Here is a 15,127-nt window from a genome sequence, read left to right as displayed (position 1 = left end):
GAATATGTAAAACATTATTGTTATTATTGTATACTTTATTTTGGGGTTTTTTTTTTTTTAAATCAAAGTAAATTAATTTATTTTACTTTATTTATTTGAAAACACTTAGTTTTCTAAATATTTGATACCTCAGGTTTACTTTATTCTTTTATCTTCTTGTCAGGTTTTTTGCCTGCTTCCTGATTTAGTTTGGCAGTGAGTTGTGTTTTGTGTCTTGTATTTAGATTTCCTTTAATTGTATCTTTGATCTTGATTAATTTCAGCTGTTTCTTTTCCTCCAGCTGTTTCCTCTCTCCTTGATTGCCCTCAGTATCCTTTGGTGGAACATCTATTTGCCATCTATTTGTTCTGCTACGTTCACTTTTCCAACAGCTTGAGTTTGCTATTTTTCTTCATGGACTTTTGACCTAATTAGAGGCTAGTTTTGATGTGGTTTTTTAAAATAAAATCCCAAACACAGACAGACCGTGGGAACAAATTTATTTCTATTTTGTCTCATGTACAGAAAGTTGAATCAATTTACAGTTTACAAACAACTGACCAGGTGAATGAAGCCGATGATTTACTGCACAGGATGAAGGCCTACAGCTCAGTCCTCTTGATGCTCTTAACTATCAAAAACATCCAGCGTGGTAGGTTGCCAGATTTGAAGTTTCCTCTCAGGGATTCGGTGTCAAATCGTTCACCAAATCTGAGAAAACACTTCATTAGCAAAACATAAACAAGCAAGAAAAGCCACGATTGCACAACTCAATACTTTCCATATCTGGTTCAAAAAAATAAAAGTACACTTACAGCAGTGGGCGCAACATTTTAGCAGGATTCGATTCATGGTTGTGCTATTCTTCAGACTTTGATTTACATCACATTTTCAGCTTGTTCCATAGGCTACTGACACAGGCTTATGAACAGCAAGCGAATGGTACAAAGGACCAACATGTCAGCATGACTTTTATACAGCCGTTTTCCCTTCATAAGCAACCCATTACTCTGCAAAAACCACCAACAAAACAGCCGTCAGCCTCGCTAAGTTCACAGTTGTTGAATAGGCAGTGGTGATGCTAGTAACAGCAGGAGCGTGTTGGTCAGTATGTTATCGTTGTAAACATTTACGACCGGAAGTGAATTTCGTTAGAACTGGATTAAGGGAAAAGTCAGTGTATCTTCATAAAGTTCATTTGGCAACACAGTCCAATGCATCATTTTGTGCCAAACATCCTTGTTATCAATAATAATAGTTAAAAAAAATCATTAAAAACACCCTATTCTACATTTAACATGCACATTGTATACACATAAAATCTCATATAGATCATACCATTTACAGGTTCCGTGAAAAAAGAGGATAGATACAAGAAATTAAGATATCCAAGGACGGAATAGCCGCAAGAAAAGTTGTCTGTTTTGGCAGGCATGCTCCCCAGAGTGACGCGTGTTGCTGTTGTTGTTACCGCAATGCAGTGTGCTTATCAGTGCCTGCCGATCTCGACAGTGAGTTTAGGTGACCGCTGACTGCATTTTAAAAAGGGACCGGCATGCCTATCACTCGATCCTATGTGAAAGAAGGCACTTACAGGAGAGAAGTGGTTCAGGCTCTGTCTACAGGCAACCCCCGCTGATCTCAGTAGGATATTTCAGAAATAGTAAGTCTTCAAGTAAAAGCGGTTTGGAACTACGCTTGTTTCTTGGCGTTTAGGGGTTGTCTAGCAGGAACTTGTAGGGGAGGGCTTTTGGTGCCTTCTGTTTATTTCATACATTCATATGCATGCAACCTTTCTATACCAAATGGTCTTTCAAATATCTGGGCATGTATTTACACAAGATAAATGGGTCATTCCATATAAAATCAGCCCAATCTGAAAAAAAAAAAAAAATCCCACCTGACCCCCTCAGAAGCTTCCACGGCTCCCCCCCCCCCCTCAAATTTAATGAGGCCATGCAAATTTTTACCTTCATTCTATAAATACTGTCCAAGTTAAAGGCCCTCAAAGTACACAGGGTTTTACTTGAGTTTTTAACATCATAAATGTTAGAAACTGTGAGCAAATCAATGTTACACCATCTCCAAGTGTCACAGTCTAAAAGCCATAATGTTGCTTTTGATGAACACAGATTTTACATAAACAAATCTAATATTTCACCAGAGAAATGACATTGGTGCTCACATACTGTGTTTAATCATTTTGATAAATCACATTTATCCAAAAATTTTAGGTTCTAAAGAAGGTTTTCAAAATCCTTGAGGGTCTCCAAATTTTCTTTGGCCATTACTTTTGTTCAGTGCAAGTGTTCTCATATGTTGACCTATACTCAGAGCATCCACTCGTCCTGAGACCCTTTGGGTTGTGACAGAGTGGGTGTGAAATTGAAGTTTTTAACAGAGCTTTAATGTGAATTAAAAGGAGCTGAATTTTAAACCACTCTTAGGTATTTTGAGGGCTTATAACTGTAAAAATATCCACAGTATTAAGGTGAAACCTTACATTTCTTTATTACAGATGCTGTTGTATAAAAAATCTGCTGATTCAAACAGGGTCAGGTGGGAGGCACTGACTGATTTTTACTGGAATGACCCAAATGCAACAAAGTCTCTGCTGGCCAAAACTCTCACCAAGAGAAGAAAGGCAGAAATGCGTACTTTTGGCAAAATTGTACAGTAGATCACTGTGATATTACAGAGAAGATGGAGATGATGCTGAACAGTTCAAATCATTACTATTTGAGTAAGTAATTACAACACATGAACACAGTACAGGAGGAAGAGGAAATCAAGAACATCCCTGAAGGAGCAAAATGCAAGTTGCACGTTGGACTTTATAATATTTCTGTAATCTGTTCACAAGAGCTCAATGACAAACTTTCACAACTTCCTCAGACAGGGAAGCTGTTTCGGAGTAGAGAAGAAAAAAGAAGCTCACATCTTCTACAGTCATTGTGAGCATCTGGGTAGAATTAGTCCAGGGAAAAAAACCTAATTTGCCAAGAATTCCCATCCGTCCCATAAAAAATGCCATCCACTTCCAAATACTCTGTAAGTATCAATCAATAAGTTATCAAATTATTAGCAAGTGCTCTATTCTTATATTTTGCTCTATAAAATGGCTATTTCCACAGTCAGTATGTGCAATGGCTCAGACCATGGTTCAGTGACAGGTGATAGGAGACGGGGTTCACAATAAACTGGACAGATTTCAATCTACAACTCAGTGGAAACCAGAGGGATTAACTGACAGTGAGGCTACGAGAGTAACTGGCAAACACAAAGGTCAAACAACAACCTGGATATGGATTGGTGAAGCAGTGGCTGTGCTTATTGTGACCTCCCTCTCGGTGATGTGAAAGACTCCTCTTTCACAAGGCTGTTATAGTTCCAGTGTTCATTCAAAAAGCTCACTTCCTGGGGTGGAAGACCATCAGAGGCCTGTCTTCGATCTTCTGCCAGGGGCTCTTCTTGTTCTCATCTTTGTCCTCGGAATCATCCTCTGGACTGGTCATGGAGTCGCGGCGGTTCTCACTGTTGCTGCTGCGGCTGCTGTTCACGCGGCTGCGTCCTCTTCTAGGGATGGTGGATCCTCGGGAGGACGGGCCTTCGTCCAGAAGAGGGGTTAGGGAGTTCTCCTCGGGAGAGACGGGACGTCCCTCACTGCTGCTGGGCTCGCTGTGGTCAGGGTAGGCCAGCTTGGAGTAACTCTTCCCGCCGCTGCTGCTAACACCGTGGCCCTTCCGTCCTCCCGTCCCCCAGCGCTCATCTTTTCCCTTTCTATTTCCAGCTGATTTTCGCTCTTGGGCCTCCAGAGGCGGTTCCAGGTTGACATCCCGTGGAGTGCTGCTGGAGCCACCTCCGAATCCACCACCGCCACTGAGGTCATTCCCAACATCTATGTAGGAGTGGCGCACGTGAGCATTAGCTCGACCATCAAGAGAGATGAACCACGCCCTCGGGTGTTGTTTAACTCCAAGTTCCAGGAGCTTCTTCTCTGTCAGAGCTTGCAGTTCCCCGTTCATTTGAGCCATGGTGGAATCGTTGAATAGCACTGGGATGGTCACAGGTCCCCCGGATGAGTCAGATGCCCAGCTCGGTTCTTCAGAGTCGTCGCCTTGAGATCCTCCTTGCTGTTGCTGCTGCTGGCCTTGTTTCTGGGAGTGGTGGTGATGGTGCTGCTGGCCCCCTCCCATCTGTGTGCCATCTTTGTCATGATCCTTCTGGTCCTTGCCATCTTTGCCAGAAAACTCAGATGGCAGGCGCATGTAGTGGGCGGGGATAACCAGGGTTGGCACCATGCTACGGTACATGTTCTCCTTCATCTGGTCAATGGAGCTGCAAAAGATGATCTGACCTGGTTGGGTGTTGAGGGAAGTAGGTCGGGCAAGGCTGTCTGCTGCTGCTGCGGAATAATCCGGAGGCTTGTCGGACTGGCTTGGGACGTAGCCTTGGAAGCGAGGTGGGGATGGGGGATCGGAGGAGTACCCTCGATTGTCGTTGGCGTTGTGGTGTCTGTGATAGTCGGACTCCTTGTTGTCTTTGGGGCTGTAGTTCCGGTTGTAGTCGTCATGCAGCAAAGGGCTGTCCAAGTTGTTGGTCTCTGTGGCACGTGTAACCTTCATGGGGAAGCTTTCACCCCGTTGGGAACCTGACGCATTTTTACCCTTTGCGTGTCGTAGCATGTGGGCTGGAACATGCTTAGTTAAATCCTCCCTTGAACTCTGGTAGTCTCGCGATGGCGACAAGTCAGATTTGTCATTGGAGGGGCCTGATTCGACATGGCCTCCACAGATCAGATTTAGCCGTGACGTGGATGTGCCCTGGTCTCTCTTAGCACCGTTTAGATTGGACGTGTGAGGTTTGCCTTGCTGTCGACGTGGTTTCAGACACTTCCGTCTGAAAGATAAACAAAAACTGAAAGTCAGAAGGAAGCAAAACAGCTGCAAAAAAGGGGAGGGATTTCAAAAACTGTCTAATGAAGCAGGAACCCCATAAAGCCAGTTTTTAAGACCTTTATCATAGGCAAGATCAGTACATCGCTGGAAAAAACAGGTACACTATCTGACGCATGCTTCTTGCCCTCTGGTGGATTATTTGTGTACTGCAGTACTCAATAGCTCCCTTAATTTGTCAAAGTTCCATTTCAAATAAAGTATGAATGCTTATTGTACACAGTAAACTTTTAATTAGTTTTTCATATGTTATTTTATAGTAAAAAAAAAGGAAACATGTCTACTGGAGTATCTTTGCTCAAAATAAGCTTTCTTCGGACCTTAATTAAGCCCACATTTAAAATAAGCTGTTTTGGATGTGTAGAACAAGCCCGTCCTCTGGTAAGCTATTTTCCTTATAATTGGTCACCCCTCATAAACAGCAGGTGGGTGTGGTCCTAATTTATTGATAGTAGAAAAAAATAGGCTTTGCAGGACTAAAATAAACCCACGTTTTGCTACAAATAGAAACCTAAAAGTGAGACCTGGACCTATGCTCCCCACACCTGCAGTAGTAGAGCAGCACACAGAGCAAGATGAGCACCAACAGGGCCAGCGATCCCAGGATGGAGAGCAGGAACAGAGTGTGGTAGGTGGTGATATCCCTCAAGCCTGGATGAGACAAACCTAAACCTGCAAGACATCATTGCAAAAGTTAACTCAGATTCATTCATAGCATGTCAGCTCCCTATTATGCTGTCCAAACAACTGCTAGTTTGTCTGTAAAGTGAGTGAGGAGGAAAGAATTTGATTTACATTGATCATGAAATAATCAGGAACTTGGTTCAGCTGATAATAGCTACATGACGCCACCCATTGGTTTTGCTGTCACCATCTTGGTGTCTGTTTCAGCCGGAGGAGTCACCCCCTGGTGGCCATTAAAAACGGATGCAAGTTTAAGGAAGCTATCATTTTTCATACGATCAATGCTTCAAACTCAAGGCTATTTAACCTTGTCCTACAAAATCACCTTGTTTATTGATTTATTATTGAGTTCCTCAGGGACGATAAAGTGAATCTTATAGTAAAGGCTTCTCCAGCTTCTTGTTATCTGTGTTTCCACAGCAGTAAAAAGGCACATGAAGAGTCACCAGTTAACATTTTACCAATAACAGCCATTTCATTTTCAATACCTGAAGACGTCGGAAAGGCAGCCAACCAGTATCCCATCTGAGGAACCACGACGTTCCAGACAAACTGCGTCCCGTCCTTTTTGATGTAGCCCGTCCCGTTCCGAACCCACAGCCCTGGAGGAAAGAAAATGATCAGCAGCCTCTAAGTACAGTCATACATACATAGTTTACATTAATAAAAGACTATTTGTAAGTTTTAGCACACAGCTTACCCGTCTTTGGCTGATACAGCCAAGCGGGCACACTCGTGGCCATCCTGTTTCGGGTGTCTGATGGCAGCGGCACAGAGATGTGGATCGGATCTGAAACGCGGATCACGCTGCCATCTTTATCAAAAAGCTGAATGCTGACCACTGCCAGCGCCGTCAAGTCCATCCACCCAGTTTCTGCACCTGTATTGGTGGTGAGGCACAAATACAAACAGCTAAAAATGAACAGAATAATAACTCTGATCTTCATTTTGCTACCAGAGGGTGGTATACGAGTGACTATAAATGACAATAAATTAGCAAAGTAGCAGCAATTTATTTACAGCAAGCTTATAGTCAGATCTGGGACAACTATTTCTAAAACACACTAAAATATCCATGCAAACTGCGGTGCAAAATTTTATTGGAAAGACCTAGAAATGAAACCTCCTCAGATGATCCAGAAAGGCACAGAAACTTGGACCACACTGTAACATCAGTTTGACAGACTGACACTGACCTGAGCTGTTGGTCTCTTGGCCCAGCAGGAAGGGGAATCCCCCGATTTCATACTGGCTCCTGGCTGTGGTCAGCACAGCAGTGAGTGCTGTGTAGTTGGAGCTGGACGGCAGCTGAATGGACTTCCTCTGGAGCTGCACCAGCGGCTGGTTACGAGCCCCTGAAAAAGAAACAATCCCCCTCCTCACAGTCTATCACGCCTACAACCACCGTGTTTGTTTCTAAAGCTCAAAAAGGTGTAACGATATATGTGTGAGTGCATCACAGCTGTACGGAGGCGGCTGCGACTGAGCTATATTTGTAATAATAACACACAGCTCTTCTAGGCTTAAGGTTGTGGAGAGGGGTGTGAATCCTTAATTATGGCTTATCTGTTTGTTTGTTTATCTCATTATTAGCAGGATTGTGGAGGATTTGCCACAAAATTTCTTGAAAGATGGAGACTGCTACAACTCAGAAGTGGTTAATTTTTGGAGTGGATCCAACCCTGGATCCAGTAACTGTTTAACCATAGACAAGAAAAACTGGTTACACGTTCACAAATATGCATTACTTCGCACTGAAGTAAGTAAAATTAGGAAAAAGAAAACAAACCTGATCAAAATACCTGCTGGGATCCAGGAATTTCATTTATACAGGGTGTGGAGGGAATACAGTACAGTCTCAGAGCTCTGCTGTTGTGTAACGGCTCAGTCACAGGAGGGTAAAAACAGGAACCACTGAACTGTTTCATGCTCAGTAATTGATCACAATAGTTGTGGTGACCAAATGTTCACCCAGAAGTTTAATGTGCAACGCCCTCAACCTGTCCACTCTCAATACAAAGTTGTATCGAATTTGTATTCTATTTTTATCTTATTGTATATTTTATTCTATTCTGTACAGTTGTGTACATTACAGTATATTATTCATATTGTATTCTAATTTTTGCTATATAACTTTTGCACTGTCCACTTCCTGCTGTGACAAAACAAATTTCCCACATGTGGGACTAATAAAGGTTATCTTATCTTTAGCTTATCTCATCTGGTTGCCAGTTGGTTGTATTCTGGTTATATTCCTACACAGGTGAGGTGTCAGAGGTGTCGTGTGTGGATGCGAGGAAGAGATGACCCAAACGCAGGACATTAATTTATGAAGGATTACCACGGTGTTTATTATGGGCTGGATGAACAAATATTGACTGACTGACTGATTGAACTGAAAACACACACAGAAACAGCAGTGACAACATCAATGACAAGACAATGAACTGATGAAACTGAGGGACTTAAATACACAGGCTAAATGATGAGTGATTAGGGGCAGGTGAGTAAACAGCTGGACTCAATCTGACTAATGATAAATGGGAAGATAACTAGAACATAATGCACACAGACTAGGGCTAACACAATAAAACAGGAAGTGGAACATACGGAAGATAAACAGTGAATATGAACTGAAAATACCGGGTCAACGACCCAGGAAACCTGACATGAGGCTGTCGAGCACCATTGTAATTGTGCAGTTAAAGTGCCCCTGAAGCAACGGCATCGCTGTCTGTGGATTCATTTCTACATTTCTGTTTCAGATCTTTGAGTTTCAGGCTGAACTCTGAACATAAGCCAGTTAGTGTGAACTTCTGTGCAACAGATTTGCTATTTTCCGCATTTTGTTGCAGTTAATCACCAAAATGTCACAAACAGATTGCATGTAATTAGCAACTTGCAGATTGCATGTAATTAGCAACTTGCCTCCTTTCAAATGCAAATTTATATCCGTCTGTCTCTTCTTACTGAATTTTATTGCTAATTTGACACACCAAGATTGCTTTCAAGACCAAGACAGCAATTGATTGGGAGTGGGTGCAGAACCAATTCAAAACAACCATTTAAAAGGCAACGAGATTGCGAGATTGTGATGATTTGCAATAATTCTGGTATTGAAAAATAAAAACTCAAATGGCCAAACTGAACAATCCAAATCACCACAACAGGACTATCGTTTTCTAATGAGTCTATATTATATTAAATATGTTCTGCATGAGGCTTTTTTTAGAGGCTGTTTTTACCTGGAGACCCAGAGAGCACCTGCAGGACGTCATCGTACAGAATAAGAGTTCCCGGCCTCTGAACGAGCAGGTACAGGCTGACTGCTGCATACACTACAAGAAGAAGAAAATGAAATCAGCAGATTTCACAGGTGCAGGAACACTGCTGAGACAGAGTTTGTTTTACGACTCAAAATAATAAAAATAACCATCATCTAGGCAAAAGCAGCTCCATAACCTCAAGGCTAAAGGAAAAAAACTGGATTCTGTGGGTGAATTACACATGACGCAGTTTTTAAATCCAGTCTCCTCGTCCTCATTGACAGGCCCGACTGAGATTTGAAAACTCCAGCGACAAAACAAAAAAGACATCTTTTTATTCCCACAATTAGAAACAAGAGATCCTGTGATCCTGTTCTAAAAAAAACCTGAGCTGTGGCACTACCAGGCTTTATGCAACAGAAATGCTGCTTCCATTTTAATCACAGCAGTATTGAAGCCCAGCGCACCCTTTGGAGTAACCTTAAAATGGATGAGGTAGGTCAACAGGTAAAAAATACTTTTTATACTTTTTAGGTTTTATTATCTACTGGATGTATATAAAAGATGGACATAGCATCTAATGTTTCTATATCCGACATTTTAAAGGCTCAACGTTACCGTTACGGTACTTGCCAAGTAGAGAAAAAAGCAAACAAGTCGTAAAATGCGCTGGACTTACGCGGGATGCGGCTGGAGTGCCAGGGCACAGAGTTGGTGACGTAGTCTTGTTTGGAGGCTGTAATAATGACCCATGTTCCCGCACGGTACAGGAAGTTGACTCTCACCACGCCATCCTTGCCAGCACGGCTGGACGCCAACAGGGTCTGGTTGCCGTGTACTTCCACCTGAGCGTCTGCCAACTGGGACAGGTCGCTGTTGTCGAACACCTGGACTCTTATTTGCACCTCTGCAAGGAGAAAAATAGGGAGAGTAATTAGCCAGTAGCTAACTGATGAGTGTTTTGAACAAACAAGGCTAATATTTTGTCAATTATTGAACAAAATAAAAGATATTTCTTCTATAACATTTCTGTCATATTAAAAACGAAGCTTTCCGATTCACCAGTCTTGTGTCTTGTGTCGTCTCATTAAACTGCAGTTTTAAAGATCTAATTACACTTGAGTATGGCTCAATTTATCAAGTCACCCTCAGCTGTCCTACAAGGACGGCATACTTATGCAGCAGCGTTACAATGTCATTCAAAATGACCTACACGGAGCGAAGGCCGCATAATTACCATGAAACACAGCATGTGCCCCAACAGGTGAAATAAAAACATTAAATACACTTTGTATTTTATTTACTATAATAATTAGAATTGCCTGAGGAGATAATCAGGCTTTAGGTTTAATCACATTAACAGAGATGGTTTTTGTATTAAAAGTTTTCTGAAAAGTTATGTTTAAAAATGGTAATGTTAAATTTCCTCAGTTAATTACTTACATTAAATAAGTTCAAATTAAAGTAATTAATGATTTTTGCTATAAGTGTTCAGAAAGTTTATGTTTAAATATGCAAATATATTCCTATTAAGTAAGTATTAAATTACATACGTACAAGTGACAAAATTGGGTTAAATAAACATTTTAACTTCATTTTTCCATAAAAGAAAGATAATAGAAGCAAAATGGCCCAATATTTAAAAACATGTGTTTTTGTCTATAGTTAGCAAACAGCACTGTTAAATCATCTAACAGTTCATATCGACTCATAGATATTCAGGATGTTTAGCTGGCAATAATATTTTTTGTGCTGATGAAAATAAGTCATGGTGATTCTCAGTATTAACTTACTTTCATGTATATAAAAGGTAGTTTCGTTTTTTAAAACAATGAATCTCCTTTGCATGACTCTATTAGACTAAATTCAGTTTTATTTGTATAGCGCCAAATCACAGCAACAGTGACCTCAGGGTGCTTTATGTTCTGAAGTATGTTATAAAATAACACAGCAAAAACCGCAATGATGAGCAAGTGCTTTGGCGACAGCAGGAAGGAAAAACTCCCCTCTAACAGGAAGAAAACTCTGGCATAGCCATTAAGGGAAGGGAAGTTATCTGCCACGACTGGCTCGGGGGTGAGTGGAGGGGGACAGGACAAAGAACCGCTGTGGAAGAAAGCCAGAGATAAATAATAAGTAGTAATTAAAAGCAGAGTGGTGTATAAACACACAGCGAGTGGAACAAAAATCTAAATAATCTTATTTATCCTTTACTAAGCATTTTAGCCCCTCCCACTTTAAGCTGGCTTTCTTGTGATTGGTTGACCCTTGTAAACTGAAGGTTTGAACATCAGGTGGGTGGGGCTTCTGTGCCTGAGATGAGAGCTTAAAGGTATCTCCTCTTACTGACATCACACAGATCCAAGACCAGAAAAAAGTTGCTTAAAGCTGAATGTGTAGGTCAGTCTGCAGCATGATCTATTGTGCATCCACCATAGTAACAATATATCTACGTGACAGAAAATTAGGAAAAGCATAATAGGTCTCCTTTAAGGGCATCGGCGACTATAACATCACCAGGAGGTGTAACTTATGTTGACCCCACAGCATGTATATTATGAGTCAACAGATGTGACTGATGAAGAATGCATTCAGAGTTTTAAATGTATTGACCGGTGAGCTGTGTGCGCTGCTGCTGCAGACTAATCACTTCCAGCGGGGGATGATTGTTGTTGTTAGTTTGATGATGAGGTTTGTAGTCATCACAGCCACACCCGCCATAAATCCGTTGCGTGGCTATTTCCGCCCCTCATCCCCTCATCATTCTTGTCAGCTCGGGAACATTTTCTCATCTCGTCTCTTGGACGACGTAGATGTGGGTCATGCTGGGGATGTTCCCATGGATACAAGCTGACACTCCAAAAAGCTGGCTTGTTGTGTTTCAGTCCCTGAAGGACTGTGAGCTAAAACCGCGCAGGCCTCCAGTGACAAACCCCTCGATGCACAACTCTTCCAGAGACAGCAGCTAATGGCTGCATTCAGATAATAAGCAGTATGTTTGTGTGTGGGTGTTTGTGTGTCCATATCCACGGTGCATGCATAAATGCTGCCATCCATTAACATAAATTGTCCAATAAAGGCTCCTTTGTGTGTGTGTGTGTGTGTGTGTGTGTGTGTGTGTGTGTGTGTGTGTGTGTGTGTGTGTGTGTGTGTGTGTGTGTGTGTGTGTGTGTGTGTGTGTGTGTGTGTAGAGAGGATTTCCTCAATCTGGGCTCCTCACTTGAAGGCTTGAAGCAGCTCCATTGACACAAACACAGAGAGTCACAGTGAGACGCAGTGGGAATTTTTCACTCCCTCAGTGTCCTTCAGAAGTGATTCAGTAGACGCATCTCAAAACACAACTTAAATTCACCGAATGGTTGTCAAAATCGAAGGCAGGAAGCCTCTTATTTCTTGTACAGTTTGTGCTTTTCTTTTAATATAATCGCCATAAACTCTTCTTTAGGGACTGAAATGTCAAAGTGCCATTGTTTTTGAACCCATTATATGTTTTACAGGAAGATTATTTAAAGGCTCTGATTGTGTTTATCATACCTGCGCTGTTTCTGTTATCTCTGACGTTATGTTTTAAAGTCATATGCAAAAAGGAGTAAACCTGACTCAATACGGATGCAAAGAAAAATCTGCAGATGGATTACGCTTTGGTGTAAGCTTGTTTTGATTTAATCTATTTCCTTCCAAAACAAGCAACATCTCCACCAACCCAGATAGCAAACAATGTATGGTCTGTGTTTCACATCTGGAGTTTACTTATTAGTAATGTTTGGCCTCGACTAACTCAGGCTTTGTCAATTAAATGACCAACTGTTAGAAAAGAGTTAAATGTTCACAGAAATTCAGTGTAACATCATAAAAAGGAACGAGTGAGCCAATATTTGGTCTTACAGGGTAAGAAAATGATTTAAAAAAATGTGTTGTTTTTTTTAACTAACACATGTTTGGACTTGCTTTCAGCCACATGTGCAGTTTTCTCATGGGCCACATTTGTCTTCGACCAACAATGTTGGCTGAGGGTGAATCTGGCTGCTCTGACTCAGTCACAGGACCACAGTGCAAGGGCCTGATCTCAGATGTGTCGTGACAGTAGCTGACCCAAAGAACACCTGCCAGGGCTGTAACCGAGCAGTAAGTACATAAAGCGGCACAACTTAGACCCGAATGTGTCAGCAATCTGACATTTCTAAATACAGGAATAGATTTGTAGCATTGTGCAAATGCTTGCAGGTCAGGAGAACTGCTGAGCTGTTCCCGAAACAAGCCTGACGCATCAATTAAATGACAATTTCCTCCCTCGAGGCAAAGGTGCAAAATCTATGTTAAAAAGTTAGTTTAACAGACAAAACATTTCTTAAAGGAGAGGTGGAAGCAGCATTCAGAACCTTTTTCTAAAAGTAAAAGTGACAATATGAAAACTAAAGTGAAGAATTATCAATAGAAATCCACTTTTCACTGCACAGAATAAAAGATACAGGACCACTAAAGAACATTTTAGGAACGGTTTCGCAATCTTCTGTAGTTCCAGGTTATTATTAGCTTGCTTTTGAGACTCTACAAATAAGGACGATGATTAAAAAGAAGAACATTTCCTTCTACGGTGTGGAGCTGTAAACGGAGAAGGTCACAACAGGAAAGCACTGCAAGTGCAAGTAACTCAAATACTGTATACTCAGTTACATTCCTGCACTCTCTGTGCCTGTGACCATTCATGCATGTCAAAAATAGCTTCAGGCATGCATAATGCAATGTAATTACATAATGTCCTTAAACATGCACCACAATAATATAAACACGGAGTATGTTAAGGCCTCTGCTGAAGCATTATTTAACGGAACAATAGCGGGGGGGGTTCTCATGCAGGGGAATTGATTTTGGAGTGAAGAAATCTAAAATGTTGGCTCAGGGACTGACACATTTCCAAGACCGCAGGCCCTCCTGCTCTCACCGTTACTCACTGTGCAAAGCAACAATGACACACATGAAGGCCCGGCTTAGTTGGGCCTGACACTGCACAGGAACAACAGACTCGGGCCTGCGCTCACATCTGAATCTCTCACATCTGCACAGCACGGGGACATAACCAGCTCACGGCCACCAGCGTGGCCTCTCTGTCAAAGCAACTCGCAGATATTAAAGAATCTATACCGCCAAAAGACGACGCTATCCCGGGGCAAGCACGGCAAAAAGCCTCGCCTGTAATTAACCGTAAATATCTTTCAGGTTGCCATAAAATCAGGGCGCATCGCTGCACAGATCGACTGATTGTCGACAAAAGCCGTAAAAATGCAACCACTCCCATCTCCTCATTGTGCCGCATCCCCCGTATGGCGAGCTTACCCAGTGCTCCCTGATCTGGAAGAGATTTGGCCAGCGCCTCCCAGACCGCGCACACCGACACGAAGAGGAGCAAACGGGAGATGCAGTTGGCTGGCATCCTTGCAGCTACATCTCTAGTCCCAGACCGGCGGCCGTGTGTCCATATTTCTGATTTTTTTCCCCCCTTCAGACGTCTTTGAATGGAGCCGAGATGCTGCCGACTGTGTGGGCTTCGCCTTGTTTTTATTGTCTGAGGAGGAGCGCAGGAAAGAGAGCTACGTTTCCCTCTGCTGATCTCCAGTGGAACAGCGACCCATCTGCACTACTCTGATACCAATCTGGACCCTTCGTGGACCTTGAATCGGGAGGTCAAAGTCCCTGCTCAAATAGTGATTATTAATTATTAGATTATTAATCTCAGTTTTTCATCTTTTTTTTAAATCAATCAATGCGTGAAACAGAGGGCATCTTTAAAAGCCTGTATTAGGATAAACCTCAATAACAGACCAGTAATTACTTCAACCAAAATAATAATCTAGTTCATCAGCATTAAACAAGGACAGATATAACAGCAGGATAATGCAGTGTTGTTTCTGATGGCATCCGTCATAATAGGTGCTGACCTTTTGCTAACCATGTATTTTAGAGGCCAAAACTATGGAAGCCTGTTTCCGCCACAAAAAAAAAATCCATAACTCGAAATTTCGACTTATTTTTTCAAAATTTCGACTTATTAACTCAAAATTTTGAGAAAAGTAACTCGAAATTTCGAGTTAGGGCAGCCAATCAGTAATCTATGTGAATGACGTCATTTCCTTGTTAGCCCCCAGGTATAAATGCTACAGCTAAGCTACCGGTATTACATCCAGTCATGAATGCACAGATTGCTGAGTATTTTCAGTGTGGCTTCAAAAATGATGAAATCCTTG

General features: G+C 41.9%; 1 protein-coding gene across 1 annotated transcript; it reads right to left on the bottom strand.

The window, feature by feature from the left end:
* Nucleotides 1-463: 463 nt before the first annotated feature.
* On the bottom strand, nt 464-14,493 carry fam171a2b (family with sequence similarity 171 member A2b). Its single transcript, XM_004565916.4, has 8 exons — nt 14,220-14,493; nt 9,565-9,792; nt 8,865-8,957; nt 6,816-6,974; nt 6,320-6,499; nt 6,108-6,221; nt 5,481-5,607; nt 464-4,879 (listed from the first exon to the last, which is right to left on the bottom strand). Exons 1-8 carry the CDS (start codon nt 14,314-14,316, stop codon nt 3,391-3,393), a joined length of 2,487 nt encoding a protein of 828 aa, XP_004565973.1. The 5' UTR covers nt 14,317-14,493; the 3' UTR covers nt 464-3,390.
* Nucleotides 14,494-15,127: the final 634 nt, after the last annotated feature.

This window comes from Maylandia zebra, linkage group LG8 (genome assembly GCF_041146795.1).
Source record: "Maylandia zebra isolate NMK-2024a linkage group LG8, Mzebra_GT3a, whole genome shotgun sequence".
Taxonomy (NCBI): Eukaryota; Metazoa; Chordata; class Actinopteri; order Cichliformes; family Cichlidae; genus Maylandia; species Maylandia zebra.
Note: the sequence above shows the minus strand (reverse complement) of the source record. Positions and strands in the feature narration are given on the sequence as shown.

What these genes read in the sequence shown, in the direction of transcription:
- fam171a2b (XM_004565916.4), bottom strand. Translation starts at nt 14,316, where the DNA reads ATGCCAGCCAACTGCATCTCCCGTTTGCTCCTCTTCGTGTCGGTGTGC. An exon ending in TCCAGATCAGGGAGCACTGG is followed by an intron (nt 9,793 to 14,219) that starts GTAAGCTCGCCA and finishes TTCTCCTTGCAG; the next exon opens with AGGTGCAAATAAGAGTCCAG. An exon ending in GCACTCCAGCCGCATCCCGC is followed by an intron (nt 8,958 to 9,564) that starts GTAAGTCCAGCG and finishes TTCTTCTTGTAG; the next exon opens with TGTATGCAGCAGTCAGCCTG.